At 42.1% G+C, this 27,982-nt stretch overlaps 1 protein-coding gene across 3 annotated transcripts in view; it reads right to left on the bottom strand.

Moving 5' to 3' along the window:
• The window catches only part of LOC126297539 (transmembrane protein 43 homolog), a 255,443-nt gene that overhangs the window by 151,826 nt on the left and 75,635 nt on the right, over positions 1-27,982 (bottom strand). For all 3 annotated transcript variants that reach the window (XM_049988451.1, XM_049988452.1, XM_049988453.1), the window contains exon 3: positions 4,901-5,130. In XM_049988451.1, the coding sequence (XP_049844408.1) occupies positions 4,901-5,130 (230 nt within the window). The remainder of the gene's footprint in view (positions 1-4,900; positions 5,131-27,982) is intronic.

Below are 27,982 nucleotides of genomic sequence, written 5' to 3'. Positions count from 1 at the left end.
TTTAAGGAAATGGGAGTGACATGGAAAACCACTTAACAGAACAATAGACTAAGTTTCCAGAATGAGATTTTCACTCCGCAGCGGAGTGTGCGCTGATATGAAACTTCCTGACAGATTAAAACTGTGTGGTAGAGCACTTGCCCGTGAAAGGCAAAGGTCCCCTGTTCGAGTCTCAGTCTGGCACACAGTTTTAATCTTCCAGGAAGTTTCAATAGGTTAAGTGCCAACAAAGTGCCAAACATTAAGTTAAGACACCCAGAGTACAGTGCCAAACATTAAGTTATGCACCATGTTTGCCTCATGTAATTACTTCTTACAACATCTACATGTTTACAACCATCAAAGAATGATGAGAAAGAGAAATACAACTCCCAAAAACCGATTTTTTTATAAATAAACAATATACCCTCGAATTTCCCTTCATCAGATCCTTCTTCTCCACCAAAGAGCCACCAATTTCCAGGTAGAGGAGGAGAGGAGAGGGGGTGAGGAGGGTAGGGATGGGGTGGCAGGGGTGGTGATCAATTTCCTGAAATATTCTTTAACTAAATAAATAAACTATATTCCATACATTGCCATAAGTAATTAAATAATATTCTATACATTGTCTACAGTGTTTAAACAATGTTCCACATACTGCAACCGAATTCCCTCCAAATGACCAATCAACTGAGTCTTTTTCCCACCAATTTCCGAAAGAGAGGGTGGGAGGAGAGGGGGTTACCAGAGAGGAAGTTGTTAATTAATTGATCATTTTATATAAGTAGTCAATCAAATTGATAATAGTGAGACAGGCTGTTCTGATAACTCAGACCTGAAAGTGTACCTGTAACAGCGAGGGGGGAGGTTTCCTGAGGGGTGAGAGGGGGGGCAGGGGGAGGGGGAGGGGGAGAAGTGGGGAACAATAGGTTAAGCGCTTGTCAATCAAAAGGAAGGATCCTTCAGCAGAACAATAGGTTAAGTACCTGTCAATCAAAGTAGAACAATAGATTAAATACCTGTCAATCAAAGTAGAACAATAGGTTAATGACCTGTCAATCAAAGGAGAACAACAGGTTTGCCCCTGAATGCATGTCTGCACCCGATGTAGACAACTTGCACTAACAAAATGGGCTCACTCTCTCTATCATAAGGCATGTTCAACATTAACCAAAAATTGTCCTTAATTGTAGCAGAATGGTACTTGCACATATGCCTTATATGGGGAACTGTTTTACCATATCATTTGCGGTGCAAAATAAATTTAAGGGATTCACAAGGTAATAATTCTCACATGGCAGCAAAACTGAGAAAATACTTAGAGCACAGTTTGGAGTCACTAAATAAATTATTTCGTGTTTTAGTATAGTGCACTTCTCATAACGTCAAATATTGAGAAATCACTCTCGAATATACCACAATAAAGCTATTCATGATTTTCCAAATTAAGCTTTCGTTTGACACTGAGTATAGTTAGGTCAGTACAACAGGTTCCTATCCTTCGTCTGTCACGGAGTTCGACATACTGTTTATGCATAGACAATTATGTTAACTTTTATATTGGCATCTATTTTACACTCTTTGTCTAAGAAAATGGTAACAGTCTGAGTAACCCCCATAACTTTCCGTTTAATGTCAGTTGTCATGAGGACGATACGGAGCTTGTTCAACATACAGCTTTCAAATTTCGTTCAAGAAGAGATTTGGTGGAGTAGTGACAGAATGTAGTATTGCATTTAGAGAGGTGCAAACTCTTGATGAGTGAGCTGACCACACGTGACACAAAATGCAGATATACAAACTTCGACAAATCCTTCTCTAATTTTTTCTTTTTACATACGTTGAGTGTCTGTAAAGTTCGATGCAATGTTCCTTCGCACATTACACTGACGTACAACTATGCATGTCCGAAGGAACATTGCATGGAACTTTACAGACACTGTCAGAAACACATATTCCACTAACGTATTTTATGTCAAAGCCAAGGCAACCTGATGAGAAAACTAGATAAGTTTCTACATGCGCATAAATCGCATAATAGTGTAAGCACTGTAGGAAGCAGACATTGGCAGATAAGGAAGTTTGGGTCTGTTCAAAGAATATGCTCGGATAGTTGCAGTGTTCAAGGCTTCTCTCGCGTAAAACGGGAAATCCTGGTCTGACACAATTTTTTATGAAACTTCCTGGCAGATTAAAACTGTGCTGGACCGAGACTCGAACTCGGGACCTTTGCCTATCGCGGGCAAGTGCTCTACCAACTGAGCTACCCTAGCACGACTCACGCCCCGTCCTCACAGCTTTACTTCAGCCAGTAACTCGTCTCCTACCTTAGAAACTTTACAGAAGCTCTCCTGCGAACCAAGGAGAACTAGCGCTCCTGAAAGAAAGAATATTGCGGAGACATGGCTTAGCCACAGCCTGGGGGATGTTTCCAGAATGAGATTTTCACTCTGCAGCGGAGTGTGCGCTGATGTGAAACTTCCAGGCAGATTAAAACTGTGTGCCGGACCGAGACTCGAACTCGGGAACTTTGCCTTTCGCTGGCAAGTACTTTACCAACTGAGCTACCCTAGCACGACTCACGCCCCGTCCTCACAGCTTTACTTCTGCCAGTACCTCGTTTCCTACCTTACAAAATTTCAGAAGCTCTCCTGCGAACCTAGCAGAACTAGCATTTCCTGAAAGAAAGGATATTGCGGAGACATGGCTTAGCCACAGCCTGGGGGATGTTTCCAGAATGAGATTTTCTCTCTGCAGCGGAGTGTGCGCTGATGTGAAACTTCCTGCTATGTTCGCAGGAGAGCTTCTGTAAAGTTTGGAAGGTAGCAGACGAGGTACTGCCAGAAGTAAAGCTGTGAGGACGGGGCGTGAGTGGTGCTAGGGTAGCCCAGTTCGTAGAGCACTTCCCCGCGAAAGGCAAAGTTCCCGAGTTCGAGTCTCGGTCCGGCACATGGTTTTAATCTGCCAGGAAGTTTCACATCAGCGCACACTCCGCTGCAGAGTGAAAATGTCATTCTGGAAATATCCCCCAGGCTGTGGCTAAGTCGTGTCTCCGCAGTATCCTTTCTTTCAGGGGTGCTAGTTCTGCTAGGTTCGCAGGAGAGCTTCTGTAATGTTTGGAAGGTACTCGTAGAAGTAAAGCTGTGAGGACGGGGCGTGATTCGTGCTAGGGTGTCTCAGTTGATAGAACACTTGCCCGCGAAAGGCAAAGGTGCCGAGTTCGAGTCTCGGTCGGGCACACAGTTTTAATCTGCCAGGAAGTTTCACATCAGTGCACACTCCGCTGCAGAGTGAAAATCTCATTCTGGAAACAAATTTTTATGTTTCCAGTAAATTGTATTGCTATGGTGCTACCGTATTCTCAGTTCTCGAGTACATTTTCCCTTTTTTTATTGTTGTTACCGTCCTGGGCGTGTTTTATATAAACAGTGTGTGACTGACGATTAACTGTACAGGTTGCTGTGTTCAAATTTATCTGCATGTTAGTCTTCTAATATATACGTTTTTCAGATTCTTTCTGTTTGTGGAAAGCTTAACTGAAGCGAAAACGTTTATCCAGCCCACCAGTATAAAGGTGATTGGGGGTAATCGCTTGAATACTGATTTGCAGCTAAGCAAAAGAACCGATTCGCAATGGTCTGAGATTAAATTGAGACTGTACTCGCCTGTATGATATGACAGTCTTGCCATGTTACTGTGTAGCCACGTCAGCGATTTAACAATTTTCTGTTTGCGAATGGACGTAAATAACATGGTGGTATACAACTGTTTACTTACATAGAAGCGTTTTTCCATTCCTGTGTGGATGCGCCTAATAAAAGTCAATTATAATGGGTAGTTTTGGTGTTTTACTATGTTGATCAGATAATGGCTCAAAAATCTAAGTGCATCTGTTATCATAATTTCATAAAATTATAATAATCATAATTTTATTAAACGTTATTCGTTTTATGTAAGTAAATTAATACTGGAAAGAGTACATATCACTTAAGCACCCTGCCCTTTAATACAGTTTTTGTAGATAACTGAGTGTAGCATCACATGGATGACTTTGTGGTGTAAGGCTGCAGTTCCCAGATCTACTCAGGAAAGGTAAAGGAAAATATATGTTGACACTACGAAGAAACAAAAGAAATTTTGGAGATTGTCAGATATTCCCTGCATGCTTTGGTATAGCTGCTACGAAACTGTGCAAAAATTGAAACCACCAGTGCAAGTGAGAGGTCAGTTTACTTTCCTGGTGGACGTAAAGCTGTGATTCATAGCTTCCTTGTTTGTTTTTTATTTCTTATGTAACTTTTCTTTGTGTTTCTTTTATTCTTTTATTTTAATACTGATGCGTTAAATGCACATTTCTTTTATTCTACATGTTGTGGGGAAATAATATTTTGTAATTAATAACTTAGGTTTAATTCTCAGATCCTAATAATCATCATTCTGTGTGTACATACTTCACAGGTAATGCCAGCTTACCATATGTCTGTTTTCATATGAAACTTTTTTACGAATTAAGAATAGAATTATAAGTGATATTTTCATCACTGAAAGAATACCAGTACAAGCAATAAACATTATAAAATGAAAGACCATGAACTACGCCAACAAGCCCAGTGTCTCCAAAGCGTGCTTAGAACAATAGTTTCACTTTATGCGCTAAGTTCTCTTCAGAGATCTTTACTCATTTATGGTGAAGTCATTCTTGTAGGCAGGTTTACCTTTTTTATATATTATTCGCTTTCCACTATGTGTACAGAAATTATTTTACAGCGCCTTACCCCAAATAAATTCACCAATATAAACAACTTAATACGAGTATTATTTAAATGTATACAAACTAATATTCAAGCCTTTGTCAATCTTGTTATTCAAACTTATTAAGTTAGAATATATATATATATATATATATATGATCATTTCTTACCTTTGCACATGTTCTTCAACCCACTGATACATCTGGACTCGTCTCTTCAGTTTTACAGCGGGAACTGAAATGCCATACTCTACTTCCGTTAATGGTTCACTGATTTCCAATGGACCAGTGATGTGGACAAGATGACCATCGTTATCAGGATTGATTTTTGATCCTGGGTGAATGGAGATAGCTTCCTTAACAGCCTCCTCAAAAGACTGAGTGAAAGATATTGCTTTCTCCTACAAAGAGAAGTTTCCATTAAATTATGAAATGTATTAACTTGTGTACATTTTTCAGTTATCTTATACATTTTATATGTTACTTGCATTCAGCTAGATTTAAACCTATAGTGAACTGGATAATGTGTAACTATCTACCTCACATTCTAATAGCAAACACAAATGCAAACACACACACACAAACGTGAGCGCGCGCACACAAACGCAGGCATGCACACTACTAACCCATTCATATCCTCAGCACTATAGCACTACATACATTTATTTTTGTGCTCTTTCACTGTATTTTATTATGTCAGTGCTGTAAGTCAACACATGTCAAGAAGTCTCATTATGCTTACACGTTAGTCAGGAGTGACATGTGGAAATGGATCATTCTTATGCATTAGTTGTAGCCTGAAGTGGCCTGTGAGTACCAGAGCCCTCACACTCTCTTGTCACTGTCTGACTGCGTTACAGAGGTGTATGATTAGTTTTATATTACCCTGACAACAGTAACTGAACGACATGCCACAGATAAGGCTAACTGAAGAACATGTGTTGTTAAGTGTTATATTTCAGACACACTGGACTACGCGAATTTGTAACGTTTATTTGTAGGTAACACACTAACGAGCTATTATATCAGAAACACTTCACTAGTGACATGTAATACTTTTGTCCTGATGACGTCAACGAATCTTCGAGTTACACAATTCACTAGCGTCTCGAAAAACGCAAGAGCTATGCTGATCTATGACTGCTCAGCAGCTACAAATGAAAAAGATTAGATGGGTGAAGGGTTGCTAATGCTCGACGCTTCACAGGATCGGCTAAATTTCACGTGACCTCCAACCTGCCATTTCCCCGTCCCAGGTTGTACCAAATTATGAGCATCCAAGAGATTACAGCTAGCCTTGGCTACTTACGGATTTGGTGAACTCGTGGATCTCAAGGTAAGTAATAGTGAGTGCCGCCAGTACTCAATCACCATAAGCTTTAGTCATACTTCAGCGACGATCATACAGCCAAATACTAGAATGTTGTGTCTCAGGTAATAGAGATCTTAGTTTAACTGTGTTGATCCTGTGGTAGATATAAATCAGCCTACTTATTGCACTTGAGGAGCTATTTGAATGAGAAGTAGTGGTTCCAATGGCTATAAAGTCGGCAATGCCCTTCCCGACAGCATCAGAATGGCGCCGTATGGTGGAAGATAATAGGGCGATGGTAGACAGTGGTTGGTCCTCTGACTTGATCACAGAGTTGAATCTTGTATACATATGGCTACATGCTGACCATGTATGTAGTAGCCTAATTATTTTAATGCAAGAATTCCTCTGTGGTATAGAGGTGGTTGTTTAAGAGAAAAAATTGTAATACGCATTTCAAAATACTTCTGCTGCCTGTCAGACATTCTGTTTCACTACGCACTTTATCAAAAAGTTTTATAGCATTCCATTCGCGTCAAAGTTAGATTCACTAGAAGGAAGTACAGATCATTTTTCCTTCTAGTGCTGTATTGGTGATCTCCTATTATTCTCAAACAACAGTGGCTTGCTGACAAAGACCCTCATCAGTGAATAAATTTGCTGCGAACCCGCGGTTAACATTCCCAACCGTTTAAACAGATTCCTCCAAGATGTACGTGTGTTAACTCATAATTCTAATTACTTTCTTTTATGTAAAGGTACTTATGAAATGAATTTCTGTTGAGAAGAAATTCTCACTAGCAGGCAATCTCTGGGGTACCTTAGTTGAGTTAATCTTGATCAGGTAGCCAATACTCTGCCTAACACTACTTTTAATTTCCTGGCAGTCAGGCTACGAAATGAATGTATAGCATTATTGGCTGAGAGACCCCTTCTGGAACCATTCAGCCTCCAGGTGCAAGTCTGTCAATTTGACACCACTTCAGTTCTTTAGTGACCAAGTGTAGCAACACTACCTTGTCTTAGGTGAAATTTCTAATACGCTGCCGTGGTGAGTTGCTCTATCTATCTCTGGCTGTTAATTGCAGTGTGGTGACCTGTAGGTTATAACTACATACACACAAAAGGATTGCGAGACGGGTTAGCCGTGCTCTGTGAAACCTGCAATGTGTTAAGATAATAGCCAGAATGCAGGACAGTGTCACCGCACCATGGCTACAACTATGTTACGAGCTATGTGACTGGGAGCTGGACAATAGTGCAACAAATGCGCCCCAGAGAAGTATAATTAATTGCTTTTGAGACAGCAGCATTCCGAGCCCAGCAATACCACGATGATATCAGGGCTGTGCTACACTATGAGATGAATGAGCGCCACCAGCTGCAGCGATGGGTTAAAGCCTGGTAGAGGGAAAGTACCTCTCGCACGAAGTCCACCCTGGTGGACTTAGTGCCACAGTGTTGCAGATCTTTCGCTTCCACCAGTTGCCACCAGACTCCTGACAGGAGGCTTGGGGTCATGCCTCATGCACGGCACTAGAGTTGATCAATAAAAGGGAGAAAACTGATACCTCTATAAATGGGTGGGAAGACATTCCAGCTAGGGGAAGTTGCCGTCAATGTTGATCTGCCACAAACAGCATCTATCGTGGTAGAAAATACAGTTAAACTATGAGCAATGACATTAAGGTTTAATTCGAATGATGGTATGTTGAGTGGCACCAAGAAGTCACTGTGAGTGAGTGTGGAGCCTGACTTACCAGTTGGTAGGCTGTGTATAGTGGAATCACCCGAGAGTAGTGATTAGTTAGATGCAGCGTGTTGTTTAGGGGGACGAAGTGTTGTACATGTACACGATAAGGATGATGTCGCCTTTTCAGATGAACTCAGGTTCTGAGAACGCCATTTACATGTTCACTCACCAGATTTTACAAGCATTAAATGTGCGCCAGTTGGTATTTTCTGCGACCTACTTAAGGCATTTAACTGTGTGAATCACAATATTCTCCTAGTTAAATTAAGTCTTATGAGATTGATGGCATAGCCAACGAATCAATAATGTCATATCTAACGAAAAGAATGCAAAAAGTTGCACTTAGTAGTTCAAGCAATATAGCCAAGGAACAAAATTCTGATTGGGGAGATCATGTATGGGGTTCTCTAAGGCTCAGTCTTAGGTCCACTATTGTTCATCATATATGTAAACGATCATCTGACTAATATGCAACAAGCTTAATTTGTTCTTTTTGCAGATGACACTAGTATTGTAATCAGTCCAAGCATACATACAGAAACAGAAGAAATGGTAAACATAGTTCTTAAAAGTATCATTGCCTGGTTTTCTGCTAACAGTCTCACCCTCAATTTTAAAAGGACTCAGAATATCCAGTTATGCACATCTATGTGTACTGCATCAATGATAAGTGTAACATATGGTGAGGAAATAATAGGGTGGAAAATTTAAAATTCATAGGTATCCATGCTGATGAGAATTTAAATTGGAAAAACCACATGTTGGAGCTCCTAAAACAACTTAGTCCAGTCACAATTGCCCTTAGAATCATTACAGTATCGGAAAACGATAAATCAGTAAGTTGACATATTTTGCGTTTTTCCATTCGATACTGTCATATGGAATAATATTCTGGGTGAACTCATCTTTAAGAAAGAATGTCTTCATTGTGCAAAAACATGCTGGAAACATTGCATGTAGTGCTCACCAACAGTCACCTTGTAGGCACCTGTTTAAGGAGTTGGGAATTCTGACTAGAGCTGCAGAGTATATGTATCCTATAATGAAGATCGTTGCACACAATCCACTAAAGCCAGAAAGAACAGTGATGTACATAATGACAATACCAGTAGCAAAAACTGCCTTCATTACCCCACATTAAGGTTGACCGAGTGCGGTGGCGCAGTGGTTTGCAAACTGGACTCGCATTCGGGAGGACGACAGTTCAATCCCGTCTCCAGCCATCCTGATTTAGGTTTTCCGTGATTTCCCTACATCGTTTCAGGCAAATGCCGGGATGGTTCCTTTGAAAGCTCACGGCCGATTTCCTTCCCAATCCTTCCCTAACCCGAGCTTGCGCTTCGTCTCTAATGACCTCGTTGTCGACGGGACGTTAAACACTAACCACCATTAAGGTTGTCTTTAGCACAAAAGAGGTGTACGAAGCTGCAACAGAAATTTTTGTTCACTTACCCAGTGATATAAACTGTCTGAAAGACAGCAAAGCAAAACTTGAAATCAAACTGAGGAAGTTTCTCCTTCACAACTCCTGTTCCATAGAAGAATTTCAAGCAATGTAATGTGTAACACGTGGTGGGTAGAAACTGATGACTCATATCTGCATGTCTTTTATCTTTCTGTAATATATATAGGGTGAATCGCCTAAAACTTGCACCACAAATAGTGCAGAAAAGGAAAGTGCTGTTGATGTGCGGTCTCCACCCAATGGATTAGTTGTCGTGAGCTCGTATTATTAGCCAATAAATAGAGAGTAATAATACTTAGTAAGCGTATTTTAGTGCAAACTTATACTTTTTAATGGTTCAGTGCCTAATGACATTAATAAACCAAAAATAGAGTAAATTAGCATGTCAGAGGTATTTGTTTCAGGATTCTAATGCGAGTCGTTTACGTGATATTGTATTGTGAAAAGTTTCCACAACGACACTTGTATGTACCATTCAACCTGCGTAGTTGCTAGGTACAATGCTGTTGTGTTTGCTTACAGCGTGCTGTGTTCCTTGAGTGCATTGCGACTTACTATTGAGTTAGTGTGCGACAGTCGACGCAGTAGGTCGTGAGTGGACGATGGGATTTACCAACGCAGTAAAAGCCGACATGGTCATGGTGTATGGAAAATGTAGGAAGAATTCAGTTCGTTCTAGTACAGCATATGTGGCAAGATATCCCAATAGACGTCAAACATCTCGGCAATTATTTATCAACCTCTTCAAGCAGTTGCGTGAAAGTGTTTGTGTAATATCTAGACAACATAACAGAAGGAAACAAGTGACAATAAAACAGGGGAAAATTAATGTTCTTGCTGCTGTTGCAGTTTGTCCACACGTTATGTACCACACAATCACAAGAAGAAGTGGCAGGAGTCAGGAAAGTGTCCTACCCATTCTCGACCGACATAGGTTACATCCATATCATATCTCTCTCCATCAAGAGCTGCATGGAAGCGATTATGAAAATCACATTGACTTCTGTACATGGGTATTAAAACAGGATACTCCAGATGTACTATGTATCTTGTTTATGATGAAGCCACATTTGCCAATCATGGCCAGTAAAACCACCTAACATGCACTACTGATCTGTTGACAATCCTCCTTGTCTTCGTCAGGTGGAACGTCAGCGTCTATGGTTACATCCATATCATATCTCTCTCCATCAAGAGCTGCATGGAAGCGATTATGAAAATCACATTGACTTCTGTACATGGGTATTAAAACAGGATACTCCAGATGTACTATGTATCTTGTTTATGATGAAGCCACATTTGCCAATAATGGCCAGTAAAACCACCTAACATGCACTACTGATCTGTTGACAATCCTCCTTGTCTTCGTCAGGTGGAACGTCAGCGTCTATGGTGTGTAAACGTGTGATGTGGGATAGAGAACCATCAGCTCATAGGCCGGTTTTTCATAGACGGAATACTAAACGTGCACAAGTATCACAGCCCCCTAACAGACCATCTTCCACGGACGTTCTTCTGCTGTCTAAGAGGTACCTCTGGTACCAAAATGGTGGCTGTCCAGCCCATAGTGCACGAAGTACTACGGCATATCTTAACGAATTGTTTCCAAATCGTTGGGTTGGACGCAGAGGATCTGTACCTTGGTCAGCCCATTCCCCGGATTTGACACCTCTGGACTTCTTTCTGGAGGGAAAGCTGAAAGATGCTATCTACAAGGACATACCAACGACGTATTACTGCAGCCTGCTCGGACATCTCCGCTGAAATGCTAGCATGTGTGCAGCAGTCGTTCCAAAACAGACTGGAAGCGTGTATTGCCTCTGCCAGTGGTCATGTGGAACACAACCTGTGATGGTCGATCATCTCGTTACTGGTTATAATCTACATAACTAATGTATGCACTTGTGTTGTTCTTTAGTGTGTGGTGCCACAGGTATTGTGCAAGTGTCGGTGTAGGTATTGTTCCATTTAAAAAGTGCACGTTTGTACAAAAAATACACGTTTTAAGTATTATTATAAACTGTTGATTGGCCAACAATACGAGCCCCCTGACTAATAATCCATTCCGGGAAAACTTCTCTTCAGTAGCACTTTCCATTTCTGCAATATCTGCGGTGCAAGTTTTAGGTGATTCATACTGTATATAAATTTGGAAATGTTCGGAATGTAACAATATGTACAAATTAATTCGCAGTGTGAATGTAAAATGACTCGTTCTGCATCATTATGATCTATCGTGCAAAATGATCCAGCAATATGCTGGACAAACCGTGTCAGAATGCTGGTGCTCCACAATTTTCACTATTTTGGCTGTGATAAACTGACGCTTTAATGTTCATCTTTGGCACGCCAGTGCAGAAGGTGCCACATATTCAGTTAAGTAAAAGGTCCGCGCAGTTCGCACATTTATTTACATATTAAAGTTCATATAATCGTAGGTCCGCAAATGTTTAGTTACGGAGTTACAGCTAATAAGAGATTTTGCCTGATATTTAACAACTTCGATAATATGAAGACATCACAAAATTTTACGAGGTTAAAGTAAACCACGATTTCCGTTTATTTTGTTGTAATTGGTCTGGCGAATCTAATAAAACATGTCCAGGCGTGTATCTGCAGTAGTTTTACAGAACACCCAGAGAAGCAAAGATTATAACACAAGTAAATTTGTTTACTTTCCATTCAGAATGTAGAAACGTTTATGTCATTGCTGACAACCGTTAGTGAGTTGTTTCAGTCGTTTCCTAACCTTGAAACGAGTTAGTTTTCTGTATTGTTCTGTGAAAGAACATCATAAGAGCAGTGTATCTAAGTGAAACCACATAGTAAATGTTGTAGTCTGTAGATTACTTAGGATGTAGCGATGCCTTTCAAATTTACGACAGAGGAATATGCCGATATAGTGTTTATTTACGGCAAATGTGATGGTAATTGTGGTGTGCGTACTGTCAGACCTTCGGTACACACACCATCAGATTATTTGACTTGTCGCTCTAACGAAGTAGGCGAGTGTGAGCAATATGTCTAGTGGTCTTATCGTGGCGTGTTTATCGTCTGACGTTAGGTCAGACGATAGAAAAGCCACTTGCACGCTTAAAGTAGCAGATTGACGGTGACCAACTTTAAAACAAACTTGATTAATTTTCGCACACATTTATTAAAATAATAAAAAGCATAGATATATGTAACTTGATTCTGGACACTGTTTACAATTGACAATCTGAAGTTCCTTTGGTCTAGGTACGTTAATCTTATTCTCACATATCTCTGATACTTGACAAAGTGTCTATTCATTTATCTTCATGGCTATGTACAGGAATATGATAATCTTATTAGGCGCAGAATGAAACTTGACTGCAGACTAATGCAGACTGACTAATCGGAAGTCTGTACACTCGTTATAATACCTCGCGCATTCAGGTATCACTGCGCGAGTGTGATCCGCGAGGAGAAAAGGTTCTACGTTAGCAGCAATCTCACTGGCTGCTTTACATATTAATACGCGGATTGGCGGAAGCAGAATTTGGTCCGTCTCTGAGACAGCGCCATCTCGTAGTGAGGAGACGGATGAGCGCTGCGCCTGCGCTGTTGTACTTAGCGGGGCGCGCTCTAGTGGGAAAGTTGTGTACGCGCTGACTACGCGGAACTATGTACACAACAGTAACGCTACGGCTGCAGTTAACGAATGTCTCGTACGTTATACAACTCGCAGGATTCCGAATTCACGAACCATTAGTGGGGTATTTCGAATGTTACGGGAGACAGGTTGTCTACCTAGCATTCATAATCAGTACAAGCGCTCAGTTCGTGAAGACGATGATGAGGATATTATGGATGCTGTTCAACATAGCTCGGGTACCAGTACAGAACGTATCTCTCAACGATTAGGCATTTCACAATCTAAGGTATGGCGTACACTGACGTACAATAATCTGTATCCTTACCAGAAGAAAAAAGTGCATTATTTACAATCGGAAGATCTTGCGCTTCGCTTGGAGTTGTGCAACTGGTTAAATACTAAGTGGCAGTTACACAAATATATTTTATATACTGATGAGGCACAGTTTACTCGAGATGGTATAAACAATTTACATAATGAGCACACATGGTCTGAAGCAAGCCCCCAAATGGCAACAGCGCAACGCAATTTCCAACAGTCATTTAGCATAAATGTGTGGTGTGGTATAAGCAACACACACTTTATTGGACCATTTATTTTCCCAGGACGTCTAAGTGGCGAGACTTACTTACAATTCCTTCAAGAAGAAAAGCCCTGCTTGCTCGAAGATGTTCCACTTGCTACGTGATTGCAAATGTATTTTCAACATGACAGTGCGGCTCCACATTTCACCAACGCCGTTACTACACTCTTAAATGAACATTTTCCCCAGAAATGGATTGGTCGTGCTGTTACATGTCTTTGGCCACCCAGATCGCCCGATTTAACACCAATGGATTTTTGTGTATGGGGATGGATAAAAGATATAGTTTATGAGGACAAAGTCAGTACATGTAAGACATTACTTGCCCGCATTATACATGTAATAGACGAACTTAAGAAGAACCCTGTGAAACTTAAACGAGCAACAAAATCTGCTCTTACACTTGAAGTATTAATAAAAGCAGATTATCAGACACATTCAGACAGTTTCAGTTAACGTTATTACTACCACTTTTCCTAAATTAAATTCTCTGTTACTTTTGTTGAAATCTTTGTGCAATTGTCTGAAATTTAAAAAACAAATTGAGCCAAGTAGTTAATAAATTAAACATTTTACGAAATTACTTCTTTACTTCTCTGGGTGTTCTGGAAAACTACTGCAGATACTCGTCAGGGACATGTTTTATTAGATTCGCCAGATCAGTAACAACCAAATAAATGGAAATCGTGCTTTACTTTAACCTCGTACAGTTTGGCGATGGCTTCATATTAGCAAAGTTGCTAAATTTCAAAAACAAAATCTTTTATTAGCTATAACTCACGTAATTAAACATTTGCGGACCTATGTTTGTATGATTTTTTTCTTTAGTTTTACTTGTAGAATAACATAATAATATACTTCCATATCTTCGTGAATCACCCTGTATACTCAGAAAGACTCTTGTGGTGTATGATGTATCCTTTCGTCTTCAGTTAGTACATAGAACGAAGGAAGAACGACTGCCTATATGCCCCTGTATTAGCGCTGATTTCCCTTACCTTCGCCTTTCTTACGCAAATGAAAGTTGGCGAAAGTAGAATAGTTCTGCAATCAGCTTCAAAGGTCGGTTCTCTAAATTTTCTCAGTAGTGTTCCGCGAAAAGAACGACATCTTCCCTCTAGTAATCCTTTGTCAACTCAAGAAGAATCTCCGTAACACCTATGTGTTGATCGAATCTACCAGGAACAAATATAGCAGTATGCCGCTGAACTGCTTGTCTTCCTTGAGTCAGACCTGGTGGGGATCCCAAACACACGCAGTAGTAATTTTTGAGAGCGTTTTTCGTGGAGTTCGTAACGCATGCTCTGTTCACCGCCACCACCCACCAACATGGTATGCGGCCTGAAGATGGTAAGTAATTGACCGAAACAGGTTTCTTGCGGTCGAGACTGTTTATTTCAAAAACCTTATGCAGTACTCAAGAATTGGTCAGACTGGAGTTCTGTATCCAGCCTCCTTTTCAAATGAACCACACTTTCCCAAAAGTCTCCCAATGAAATGAAGTCGACCATTCACCTTCCCCTCTTCTGATCACACGTGCTTGTTCCACTTCGTATCACTTCGCAACGTCCGCCTAGATGTTTCATCAACATGACTGCGTCAAGCAGCGCACTACTAACGCTGCATTCGGACATTATGGAATAGTTTTTCCCACTCATCTGCATTAACTTATATTTTTAAACTTTTAGATAAAGTTACAATTCATCATACGAACAACAAATCTTGTCTAAGTCACTTTGCAACCTACTAAAGACGCTCGACGACGACACCTTCCCGTATACCACTGTACCACCAGCAAAGAGCCGCAGACAGCTGTTCTCCCTGTCCATCAGATCATTTGTGCATGTAGTAAGTAAGAGCAGTCCTGTCTTATTTCCCGGGACAGTCCTGACGTTACCCTTGTCCCTGATGAACATTCGCCACCGATGGCAATGTACCGGGATCTATTCAAAAAAATCTTCGAGGCACTCACGTATCTGGGAACCTATTCCGTATGCTCGTACCTACATTAACAGTCTGTATCGGGGCACGATGTCGAACACTTTCCGGAAATCTAGGAATATGTAATCTGCCTATTACCCTCCATCCATGGTTCATAGGATATCATGCGAGAAAGGGCAAGCTTAGTTCCACATGAGCGATGCTTTCTAAATATGAGATGATTTGTGCACAGAAGCTTTTCAGTCTCAAGGAAATTTATTATATTCGGACTGAAGAATATGTTCAAGAATTCTGCAGCAAACCATGTTAGAGACATTGGTCTGTAATTTTGGGGGTCAGTTATTTTACCCTTCTTATATAGAGGAATCACTTGGTTTTTTTCCAGACGGTTGGGACACGACCCTGGGCAAGAGACTCGCGATAAATGCAAGCTAAGTAAGGGACCAACGGTACAACAACCACTCCCAATAATAATAGTAATTATATGCATAGCTTATCTGACAAATGTAAGAATTGTTTTCGTGGAATTTCTTTGTTTTGTACATAATTAAGTACAGTTTAGGGTAATAACGATTAACTGTGTAAGGTTTCGCAACTCTCGATTGCAAATTTTTGTGTAAATGGAAGTTTTTGTGCTTTTTTCCATTTTTTCGGGAAAATGTACAAGATCCATAACAGATGTACTAGTTCATGAATTTACTTCCAGGCTGAAAATCAGATATTCTTGCGCTGCACCCACGCAACAACTTAGGCTAACTGTACACTTCCTTGTTAGATGTTCACTTGTAGTCACGCTTATTTGATTTCAATCAAAGGAGCTTTTCTCGGAGCCCTAGTTCCTATGCAGCTAACGTTTCCTGGTAATTTACTTTTCTGTTTCCAGAATGAGATTTTCACTCTGCAGCGGAGAGTGCATCGTATGAAACTTCCTGGCAGATTAAAGCTGCGTGGCGGACCGAGACTCGAACTCGGGATCTTTGCCTTTCGGACGCAAGTGCTATAACGATTGAGCCACCCAAGCATGACTGACGAGCCACCCTCACAGCTTTACTTTTCTGTTAGCATTTAAAATGGATTCAACATAGTTCATGATTACACAGCACATAAAAGCCGAGTCCCACACAGTAAACAACCAAGTCCAAACACGAAGTGCCGTTTGTGGAAATGATTAAGCTCAACTAGTAATGTCTACCAACATGGTCACTTGACTAGAATACAAGTGAGGCGCTGAGATCCATAAGGGCATACAGCACAGCGCCGTCGGTCACACATTTACGTGACTATCAAAGAAACCAGCAACAGCTTTTCGTGAGCTTTCATAAGTACAACGTGAGCTTACAGCACAGACAAACCTGACTCACCATAAGATCAACAGATTTCAGAAGCATGAATAAATGCTACAATCTCAAATCGAGTGTGACGTGCTTTTCTGGTTCTCAGCGCCTCAAATGGATTACTGTATGATAAAATTGATAACTTAATATACTATAATTCATTCAGAAACACACAAAATAGGTTTACTGTCAGTAGAACTTTAACATATACTGACGTCCGAACTAATTTTAATTCAGTATATAGTGAGTGAATTAGCATATCTGAGAAGTGTGCTATCATCTAGCTGGCTTATGCAGACCGAACGGGGGTAAAAGTCTGGCGCTGTGTGCTACCACCTGGAGGCACTGACATTAACTTCTAATTGAGACTGTGCAGTTCGTGAACCGTGCACGTTGTTTATCAAATCCATACATATTTGGCACGTAAGGCAATTACGTAACTCGAGTTGCACATGCGCAAAAGCTCCTTAAAAGTGCACAACTGAAGGTGTGCTCGCAGCCTTGATACCAATAATCAATAAATGCGGAAGGTGTCGAAAGTTTCGGTGTTCTCGTGCTCTTGTGCTCTTACACAGCAGACGCCAGTGGTCAAGCGACAGTACGTTTTTACGATCCTCCTAGATGAATGAGGTAAGATTTAAAACTTCGACTATCCTTTTGCAGCCTTGTATTGCCACACAAGACTGGTCAACATGTTATAGATAGAAGCCTTGGATTCACTTAGCGGTTTTATGTAAGAAGCATAATTTTCTCAGATTCTCAGCAAGATCTTTTGTTAAGGTATGACGAAGGTAGTTGTATGCTTTGCGCATCGATCATCTTACAGACGCACGAATTTCTAATTTTTGTCTGTCGTCATTTTCGTCTTCTTTTTTGACCCGAGAGTGCAACAGTTCTCATTCATCAACATTTTTGGAATGTTGTTATTAAACCACGGACGGCCTTTCCCATCCTTAATCCACCTACTCAGTAAATGAGTCTAAAGAGCGCGATTTGCATTCCATTTAAACTTTACCCATAATTACTCTAGGTCCATCATATTGGAACTAAATTATGTCAATTTATTGTCTAAGTAGGATGCTAACAGCTGATTATCTGCTCTTTCTAGCGAAAATACTTTCCTTGAAGCATTCATTAACGTAAGTAATCATCGTCACTATGATGACACTATGATCACTACCCCCATGTCTACACTGTCACGGCCGATTAGATCAGGCCTATTTGTAGCTGTAAGGTCCAACACATTTCCACTGCGTGTGATCTATCGAACAAGCTGCTCAAGGCAATTTTCAGAAAACTTATTCAAAAGCACTTCACAAGATCATCCTGTCCACGCCACCTGCAATGAATCCATAGACGTTACAGTGAATAATCGACAGGTAAAAGTCGCCTCCAACTAATATTGCATGATCTGGGCATTGCCGCCCTACTGAGCATAGACAGTCTTTGAATGGTTTTAAAACTATCACGGTAGGATCGGGTGGCCTGTAAAAGCACCTGACGGTTAACTAGAGTTGATCTAGACCTGGTACACGCATCCAGATAACTTGACAGTCAGACTCAATTCCGACCTTAGCGGACACAATAATTTTGTCGACTGCAATGAGCACTCCTCCTCCAGTGGCACCTAATGTAGCTGTTCGATAAACATTCCATGCCTCGCTAAATATTTCAGAGCTTTCTACTTAAGCTTTCAGGCAGCTCTCGGGCCCAAGAATAATTTAAGCCTGACAACTTCCCAAGAGGGCGGTAAATTTAGGAACTTTGTTACAAATACTTCGGCAGTTTATTATTAAAATTTTGACAGTCGAAATGCTTTTACTTTGTACGCAGTCTGATTTCGCTGTCTGCATATCGACTGTCGAGTGTTCTTCTGAGGACCTCAAAGTACCATCTAGCCTTTAAAAAAAAAAAAAAAAAACGTGTGCACACTGCAAGTGCTCTGCTACCCTAGTAGCTGCTTCCTTTGTGCAGTACACCTCTGACCTATCAAGGCGAGTCCTACAATTCTTTTCCCCATAATGCGGGTACAGAAATCTGCAGCGAAGACTATCACAGAATAGATGGAGCCCTTGGTTGATACTATCCACTTGTATCCAAACAAAAGGACCCTGATCAATTCTGAGAAGGATGCTGCAAATTGTGAGCTCTGACTGCACCCTGCAAGCGAGGCCAGCAGTCTTCACTACCTACGTCAGCTGCCTGTACGAACTGAGAGTGGACTCAGAATCCAAGTAACAGGCATCACTGGAGCCGACATGAGCCACAATATAGAGATGACTGCACCCTGCACGCTCGATAGCCTCATGCAGGACTTCCTCCACATCTCGGATAAGTCCCACAGCAGACATGCTAAGTGCACACTGGGCCAGCTCCAACCCTGCTGAAGTAACCTATCCACTCACACGGTGGATGGGGCAAACGTTACATGCAGAAGGCTTGTCAAATAGTGATGTTGCTCGACTTCTCCACCAGACAGAAAATGATGTGGTACAGGCATGCAATCGATTCCAGTTGACAGCTGGTGTTGAGGAGATACACTGTTCAGACCCTCTACATGTGCATAGGACGATCGATATCTACAACTTTTGATTCAAAGGAGCTGTGGGATGATTGCATCAGAATTGAACTGAGCGTTCAAAGAGGCCACAGGACATCAAGTATTGCACCAAACCGTTAGGGGATAATACCATGGTGCAAATCTCAATTCCCAGAAACCATGGCGAGCAACTCGTCATACAACACAACACCGTCTACCCTGTTACAAATGAACACAAGTCATACAGAATGGACGCCCCAGAATTGGTGCCAGGTGTTGTCTATTTGTACCCTGACAATCACAGACAACGTGCTTGGAGGAAATACAGTAATATCGAACGCCTCCCACACTGTTCCCATATGTGCAAGAAGGTGGTGGTGAACTGATGCTCTGAAGTGGCATTGCATGGAGCTATTGTACACTTCCCGTAGTTGTTGAGAGCAGTCTGACTGCTCTACGGTAGATAGCCGAGATTCTGGAACCAATATTGTGAGCGTATTGGAAACAGTCTGGGGAAAAACTTTATCTTGATTGATGTTAACCCGTCGTGCTCATCGTGCTCTTCAGCATGCTAGGATCACCAGAATGGCGTGGCCTGACTATTTCCCGGACATGAACTCTATCAAAGAAATGTGAGTTTGATTGAAACGAGCTGTTTCTGAATGTCGACAACGACCACGTACTCTGGGTGACTTAAATAGAATCACCATTGGAGAGTGCGATAGTCTAGGACAGCGTTGGCTTGTTGGTCTCATCGATGGTTTGCCACGATGTATTCAAGCCTGCATCCGAGTGGGGGACGTTCCACCTCGTATTGGCGTTGCTCAAGAGTGATGTGAAAAACGTCCCATGGCTTTGCTGATCTGGACACTTTATAAATGAATATATAAGCATGCCTAGGAACCACTTTTTGTTTTCTGTGCCGTAAATTTCGAAATAAAGAGGTGAGGCAGTGTTTTTGTTAATGTGTATATATCAACAACCGTAAACTTCATTTGTCCTTTTTAGAAACTTTTGGCCACAGGGTCCTAACTGAAAACTGACCGTTCTCTATTTTCATCATACGTTTATATGGAAAAAGGTATGTTTTAGAGAACTTTTAGACTCTTGCAAACGTATATTTTCGAGTATTTTCATAAGAAACGAGTGTTGTGCATAACCTATCCTGCAGGAAGTACAGGATCTTGTGACGATACAGTTAAATTCAAATTGCAATGCCTCAAATTTTTTGTATTATTTAAACAGTATCGAGTAAAAATAGAGCGAGTAAAATTATCGGTTTTATACTAAAGGTTAGAGTTAAGGAAACCTCTACAACTACATTAAAATCTCAAAGTGTAATATCTGTGGTAAGCGCTCGTCCGAAAGAGACAGCATTTTGTGAAAAATTCATAATTTTATGAAAAATAAAATACAGAAATGAATATAAGTAATGAATGTACTGACTGTAACATTCTAAGGATATTAGAAAAGTAATCATAAAGGGAAGGAATCCTCTGTGTGTTTTCGACCAGCTGTCTTTTGGATGACCTTGGGACAAGAACCGCAAGGGAAGAAAGAACGGAAAACCAGAGCAGTTGCAGTCCAGCCTTGACAGTGTATTTATTGTGGCGTACCACGTCTCGCGATGTGAGCCTTCAGCAACAACAATTCGGAGTGAAAGTGCTTATTATTTGGTATGGCTGTGGTTTATACACTGAAGTACCAAAGAAACTGGTACAGGCATGCGTATTCAAATATACAGATATGTAAACATGAAAATACGGGGATGCGGTCGGCAACGCCTATATAAGACAACAAGTGTCTGGCGCAGTTGTTAGATCGGTTACTGCTGCTACAGTGGCAGGTTATCAAGATTTAGGTGAGTTTGAACGTTGCCTTTTAGTCGGTGCACGAGCGATGGGACACAGCATCCCAGAGGTAGCGTCTATGTGAGGATTTTCCAGTACGACCATTTCACGAGCATACCGTGAATATCAGGAATCCGGTAAAACGATCAAATCTCCGACATAGCTGCGGCCGGAAAAAGATCGGCAAGAATGGGACCAACGGCGACTGAAGAGAATCGTTCAACGTGACAGAAGTGCAACCCTTCCGCAAATTGCTGTAGAGTTTAAAGCTGGACCATCAACAAGTGATAGCATGGGAACCATTCAATGAAGCGTCATCGATATAGGGTTTTAGAGTAGAACGCCTTGATGACTGAACGACACAAAACTATAGGCCTCGCCTGAGCACGTCAACACCGACGGTGGTCTGTTGATGACTGGAAACATGTCGCCTGGTCGGACGAGTCTTGTTTCAAATTGTATCGAGCGGATGGCCGTGTATACGTATGGAGACAAACTCATGAATCCATGGACCCTGCATGTCAGAAGGGAACTGTTCAAGCTCGTTGAGGCTCTGTAATGGTGTGGGGCATGTACAGTTGGAGTCATATGGGAGCTCTTATACGTCTAGATTCGACTCTGACAGGTGACATGTACATAAGCATCCATTCATGTCCATTGTGCTCTCCAAAGGACTTGGGCAATTCCAGCAGGACAATGCGACACCCCACACGCCCAGAATTGCTACAGAGTGGCTCCGGGGACACTCTTCTGAGTTTAAACACTTCCGCTGGCCGCCAAACTCTCCACACACGAAAATTATTGAGAATATCTGGCATGCCTTGCAACGTGCTGTTTAGAAGAGATCTCCACCCCTTCGTACTCTTACTGATTTATGGACAGCCCTGGAGGTTTCATGGTGTCAATACCCTCCAGCACAACTTCAGACATTAGTCGAGTCCATGCCACGTCATGTTGCGGCACTTATGCGTCCTCGCTGAGGACCTATACAGTATTAAACAGGTGTACCAGTTTCTTTGGCTCTTCAGTATAGGTCCTAAAGTCGTCTCCAGTTTATCTTGTGTCAAAAAGCAAGAATATCCGAGTGGTTTTATATGATGAAATATGGAGCTCACTGTACATTAACCCCTTAACCTACAACCACGTGTAAGACTTTTAGTCCAGGATTCGGGCAAAATGTGATTATCACGAGCCTGGCCCCGGTACGTCGGTTGGGCGAAAAGTAAACTGCACGGGCCTGGACAATGGTGCGTCGGCCGCGCGGGGTAGCCTTGCAATCCGGGGCGTCCTGTAACGGTTCGCGCGGCTCCCTTCCCCGTCAGTGGTTCGAGTCTTACCTCGGGCATTGGTGTGTGTGTGTGTGTGTGTGTGTGTGTGTGTGTGTGTGTGTGTGTGTGTGTGTGTGTTGTCCTTAGCGTAAGTTAGTTTAAGTTAGATTAAGGAGTACGTAAGCCTAGGGACCGATGTCATCAGCAGTTTGGTCCTATAGGAACTTACAACAAATTTCCAAAATGGTGCATCAGTCGAGTGAGGTTTGCACGTTAGAATACAACATGTAGTGAAACGGCATGGGACTGCAAGAGATGCAAAGTTCCAGTACATGTAGCTGTATGTTTCAAACGATATCACACCCTTGAAGATTATGGATATGTCTTGTAGTTTTTTGTAAGAGTGCTAATTATGTGAAAGGTGTTTTCAGGTATTGGAAATAAATGGTACTGATTTATATTACAGGGTGTCCAGAAAAGGGCTCCCTAATTTCAAAATTAAATATCTCGAAAACAAAGATCGATAGAGGAATGCAGTAAACGGTATGTTTATTGTGAAAGTTGTGAGAAGCTTATACAGCAGTTTGAAATAATAGTTACAAAAGCTGCTAACAGATGGCGCTGTACGCTGTACAGCTCATATCAGCATACATAAGTGAAATAACCGTATGAAAACAATCTTTGCAAACAATCACATCACAATGTTTTCAAAATGTTCACCATTGGCACTACATAAGTGGCGCAAACGAAGAATGAAATTCGCCATCACATTTCGTAGTGTCTCAACCGAAATGGATTCACATGCCAAAGAGCTCGCCGATTCAAGCTCGTCCAGCATGGCGGGATGCTACTGGTAAACCATGTCTTTCACTGTGCCCCACAAAAAAAAGTCACAGGGAGTCAAATCCGGCGAATATGAAGGCCAATCCATGCCTGCGCCAGTAAATTTGGGATATTCCAAAGCAATGACTCGATTCCCGAAGTATTCCTCAAGAAAGCGATACACTTGCTCTGTCCGATGTGGTCGGGCTCCATCTTGCATAAACCATTCAGTACCTGTTCGATCCTCTAACGCTTGCTGTGTGGCGACAAATTGTACCAAAACTGCAACGTAACGTGCACCAGTGACCGTTTCTCGAATGAAGAAAGGGCCAATAATGCCTCTGCTGCATACTGCAGCCCACACAGTAATTTTAGGAGAATACAGGGGTTTCGCTTCACACCAATATGGCTTTTCGGAAACCCAAACTCACCATTTCTGCTTATTCACGTTTCCATTCAGGTGGAAGTGTGCTTCATCTGTAAACCAGATGCAGCCAACATCAAATCCTTCACTATCAATCATTGTGAGCATCTGATTAGCAAAGGCAACCCTTTGTCGCACAGCTCGTACGGGTATGGCCTGGTGCGTTTGAAATTTTGAATGGAAACATGTGTAGGCTCTTTCTCTGTATTTTCTGCGTGCTGGAACGCTTCAAACCAGTCTCAGATGCAATTCTACGGACGGATGACATTGGATTTCGCTGAATAATTCCAGAAACTGTGGCGATATTTTCAGGCGTAACTGCGGTTTGCTTGCGGCCAACATGCCCCACTAGATCATCAGTTACGCTGCCTGTTGGTTGAAATTTTGCGAAGAGCGTACGAATGGTTTTCGCATCGGGTCCTTTTGGAACATTAAATCGTGCTTGAAAACTTCGCCTTGTTGCCGTAGTACTCTCTTCTAACCTGTGGTACGCTAGCACCAGAAAAACGCGTTGTTCAATGGAGTATATGGTTTTAATCTCTTCCTTCGGTAAGCTAACCTCCTTTCACGTTTCAATAGTGGAACTGATCGCTCTGAGCTTCGGATCACTATTTATACTAGGCGTTACGTATGGCGATTTCAGCGCCATATGTTAGCAACTTTTGTAACTATTATTTTAAACTGCTGTATAAACTTCTTACAGCCTTCACAATTAACATACCGTTTTCTGCATTCCTCTATCGATCTTTGTTTTCGAGATATTTAATTTTGAAATCAGGGAGTCCTTTTCTGGACACCCTGTATCTACATACGTCATCTAAGCTCAGTTTGACCCAGTACCCCAGCAGGTCAGAGTCATTGTTGGCGCTAGAAGTGGCACCCTTGTCTAGAGAATTTCGCAACCTTTACACCCTCCTATCTACAAATATAGTCATGTACTCCTGCTATACTGTATATGCACAATAGGGAAAATTTCGCTATTTACTTTACTTACAGGATTTACAATTTTAATGGTCAGTTGTGTACAGACGACTATAACATTTGTAAGTAGGCTGTTTAGGTTTTTTTATTGGTAACGCCGCCGCCACGTAGCGCTCTGTATGAAAATCACTGGCTGTGCCGTGTGCAGTCTGTGGCTGGTTTGCATTGTTGTCTGCCATTGTAGTGCTGGGCAGGGCAGCTGGATGTTAACAGCGCGTAGCGTTGCGCAGTTGCAGGTGAGCCGCCAGCAGTGGTGGACGTGGGGAGAGAGATGGCGGAGTTTTGAAATTTGTAAGAATTGATGTCATGAACTGATATATATTATGTCTATTAAGGTAAATACATTGTTTGTTCTCTATTAAAATCTTTCATTTGCTAACTGTACCTATCAGTAGTTAGTGACTTCCGTAGTTTCAATCTTTTATTTAGCTGGCAGTAGTGGCGCTCGCTGTATTGCAGTAGTTCGAGTAACGAAGATTTTTGGCGAGGTAAGTGATTTGTGAAAGGTATAGGTTAATGTTAGGCAGGGCCATTCTTTTGTAGGGATTATTGAAAGTCAGATTGCGTTGCGCTAAAAATATTGTGTGTCAGTTTAAGCAAAGTCATGTATAATTGTTCAAAGGGGACGTTTCATATGTCGACCCTTAGCCGAGGGTACCGCACTGGAATCTTCTGATTTTTTCTGGTAGTTTGTGTAATTAGTGTGGCTTTTCTTTATTGCTAGCGCGTAATTATAGAGAGAATTTCCTTTGTAGTTGTAGTTTTTCATTGTTGTACAGTAAAACAGTTGTGGCATGCATGTAGGTTTGCATCAAGTATTTCGCAGCTGCGCTTGCAATTAACTAGATATTATTTTCAGTGCTACGTTAATGTGTTCTCTTATTTTTGCTCTTCAAATTGTGCTTTTCTGTGTTATCGTGTGAAATACTGTGACAATTATGGCGTGTGGAAAACGTAATACTAGGCTCCAAAGTAAACTGAGAAATGACAGTGAAGACGAAAGCAGTGTGTTAGCGCCACCATGTAATGAAATAACTAATGTTCAAAGTAGTAATTTGGTAACTGTGCATAGGGAAATGGAGCGGGCTGCAAATAATGGTGTAGGCAGTGAAACAATTAGTGAACAGGGAAGCATTATCGATCGATCGGTCGGCAACAGCTCGCCTCAGGATTCCGAAATGACAGGACACAATCTTGCAAATACTGTAGATTCAGGTTTTGCGTCCTCACCGTTTTCTCAAATAAGTCAAGACACATTTTCTGTTTTTCAAACTGCGAATATTGCCGGTTCAAATGCATTGCCGAATAGCACTGAGGAACATGTTTCAGACACCAGTGCATTGTTATTACAATTAATGCAACAAATGGGACAAAAGCTTCAAAAGTTAGACACAATGGAACAAAATCTTCAAAAGTTAGACACAACGCTTGAACAGAATCAGAAACAAATGGGACAAAATCTTTAAAAGTTAGACACAATGGAACAAAATCTTCAAAAGTTAGACACCACGCTTGAACAAACACGTGAAGATTTAACTAATGAGTTACATAACATTGAATCGAAATGTCAAAGATCTGTAATTACGTAAAAACACAAATTTGTGAGCATTTTCAACCTATTTTTTCGCGGCATGAAAATGCATTACAGAATCACGAATCAGCCATAAAAGAACTGCAAACTATTGTTCATGAAAATCATGAGAACTTGCAAGCCAAAATTGACTCAGTTGCATCTACCGATTCGGTTACGCAACTTGCAAAAACTCAGCAAAACTTAAAGGACACAGTAGATACGACTTCAACACAAATAGACACTCTGAAATTTGGTTCAGAAAAACACACTGAGGAAATAAGTACACTATCGGAGAAAGTAGACGAACTTTCGGATCAGTTCATTAACTTATCTGCAAAGGTGGATGATGATCTGAATGACACAGAAGAGTGAGAACAAATTAGGAAATTCAAACAAAATCAGAATCAAATTCATACGCAACATCAAAGACAAAATCCTGGAAGTACAAGATCAGCTGACACAGGTAATACAATAATTACGTACACTCCTGGAAATGGAAAAAAGAACACATTGACACCGGTGTGTCAGACCCACCATACTTGCTCCGGACACTGCGAGAGGGCTGTACAAGCAATGATCACACGCACGGCACAGCGGACACACCAGGAACCGCGGTGTTGGCCGTCGAATGGCGCTAGCTGCGCAGCATTTGTGCACCGCCGCCGTCATTGTCAGCCAGTTTGCCGTGGTATACGGAGCTCCATCGCAGTCTTTAACACTGGTAGCATGCCGCGACAGCGTGGACGTGAACCGTATGTGCAGATGACGGACTTTGAGCGAGGGCGTATAGTAGGCATGCGGTAGGCCGGGTGGACGTACCGCCGAATTGCTCAACACGTGGGGCGTGAGGTCTCCACAGTACATCGATGTTGTCGCCAGCGGTCGGCGGAAGGTGCACGTGCCCGTCGACCTGGGACCGGACCGCAGCGACGCACGGAGGCACGCCAAGACCGTAGGATCCTACGCAGTACCGTAGGGGACCGCACCGCCACTTCCCAGCAAATTAGGGACACTGTTGCTTCTGGGGTATCGGCGAGGACCATTCGCAACCGTCTCCATGAAGCTGGGCTACGGTCCCGCACACCGTTAGGCCGTCTTCCGCTCACGCCCCCACATCGTGCAGCCCGCCTCCAGTGGTGTCGCGACAGGCCTGAATGGAGGGACGAATGGAGACGTGTCGTCTTCAGCGATGAGAGTCGCTTCTGCCTTGGTGCCAATGATGGTCGTATGCGTGTTTGGCGCCGTGCAGGTGAGCGCCACAATCAGGACTGCATACGACCGAGGCATACAAGGCCAACACCCGGCATCATGGTGTGGGGAGCGATCTCCTACACTGGCCGTACACCTCTGGTGATCGTCGAGGGGACACTGAATAGTGCACGGTACATCCAAACCGTCAACGAACCCATCGTTCTACCATTCCTTGACCGGCAAGGGAACTTGCTGTTCCAACAGGACAATGCACGTCCGCATGTATCCCGTGCCACCCAACGTGCTCTAGAAGGTGTAAGTCAACTACCCTGGCCAGCAAGATCTCCGGATCTGTCCCCCATTGAGCATGTTTGGGACTGGATGAAGCGTCGTCTCACGCGGTCTGCACGTCCAGCACGAACGCTGGTCCAACTGAGGCGCCAGGTGGAAATGGCATGGCAAGCCGTTTCACAGGACTACATCCAGCATCTCTACAATCGTCTCCATGGGAGAATAGCAGGCTGCATTGCTACAAAAGGTGGATATACACTGTACTAGTGCCGACATTGTGCATGCTCTGTTGCCTGTGTCTATGTGC

Source organism: Schistocerca gregaria, chromosome X (genome assembly GCF_023897955.1).
Source record: "Schistocerca gregaria isolate iqSchGreg1 chromosome X, iqSchGreg1.2, whole genome shotgun sequence".
Lineage (NCBI taxonomy): Eukaryota > Metazoa > Arthropoda > Insecta > Orthoptera > Acrididae > Schistocerca > Schistocerca gregaria.
Note: the sequence above shows the minus strand (reverse complement) of the source record. Positions and strands in the feature narration are given on the sequence as shown.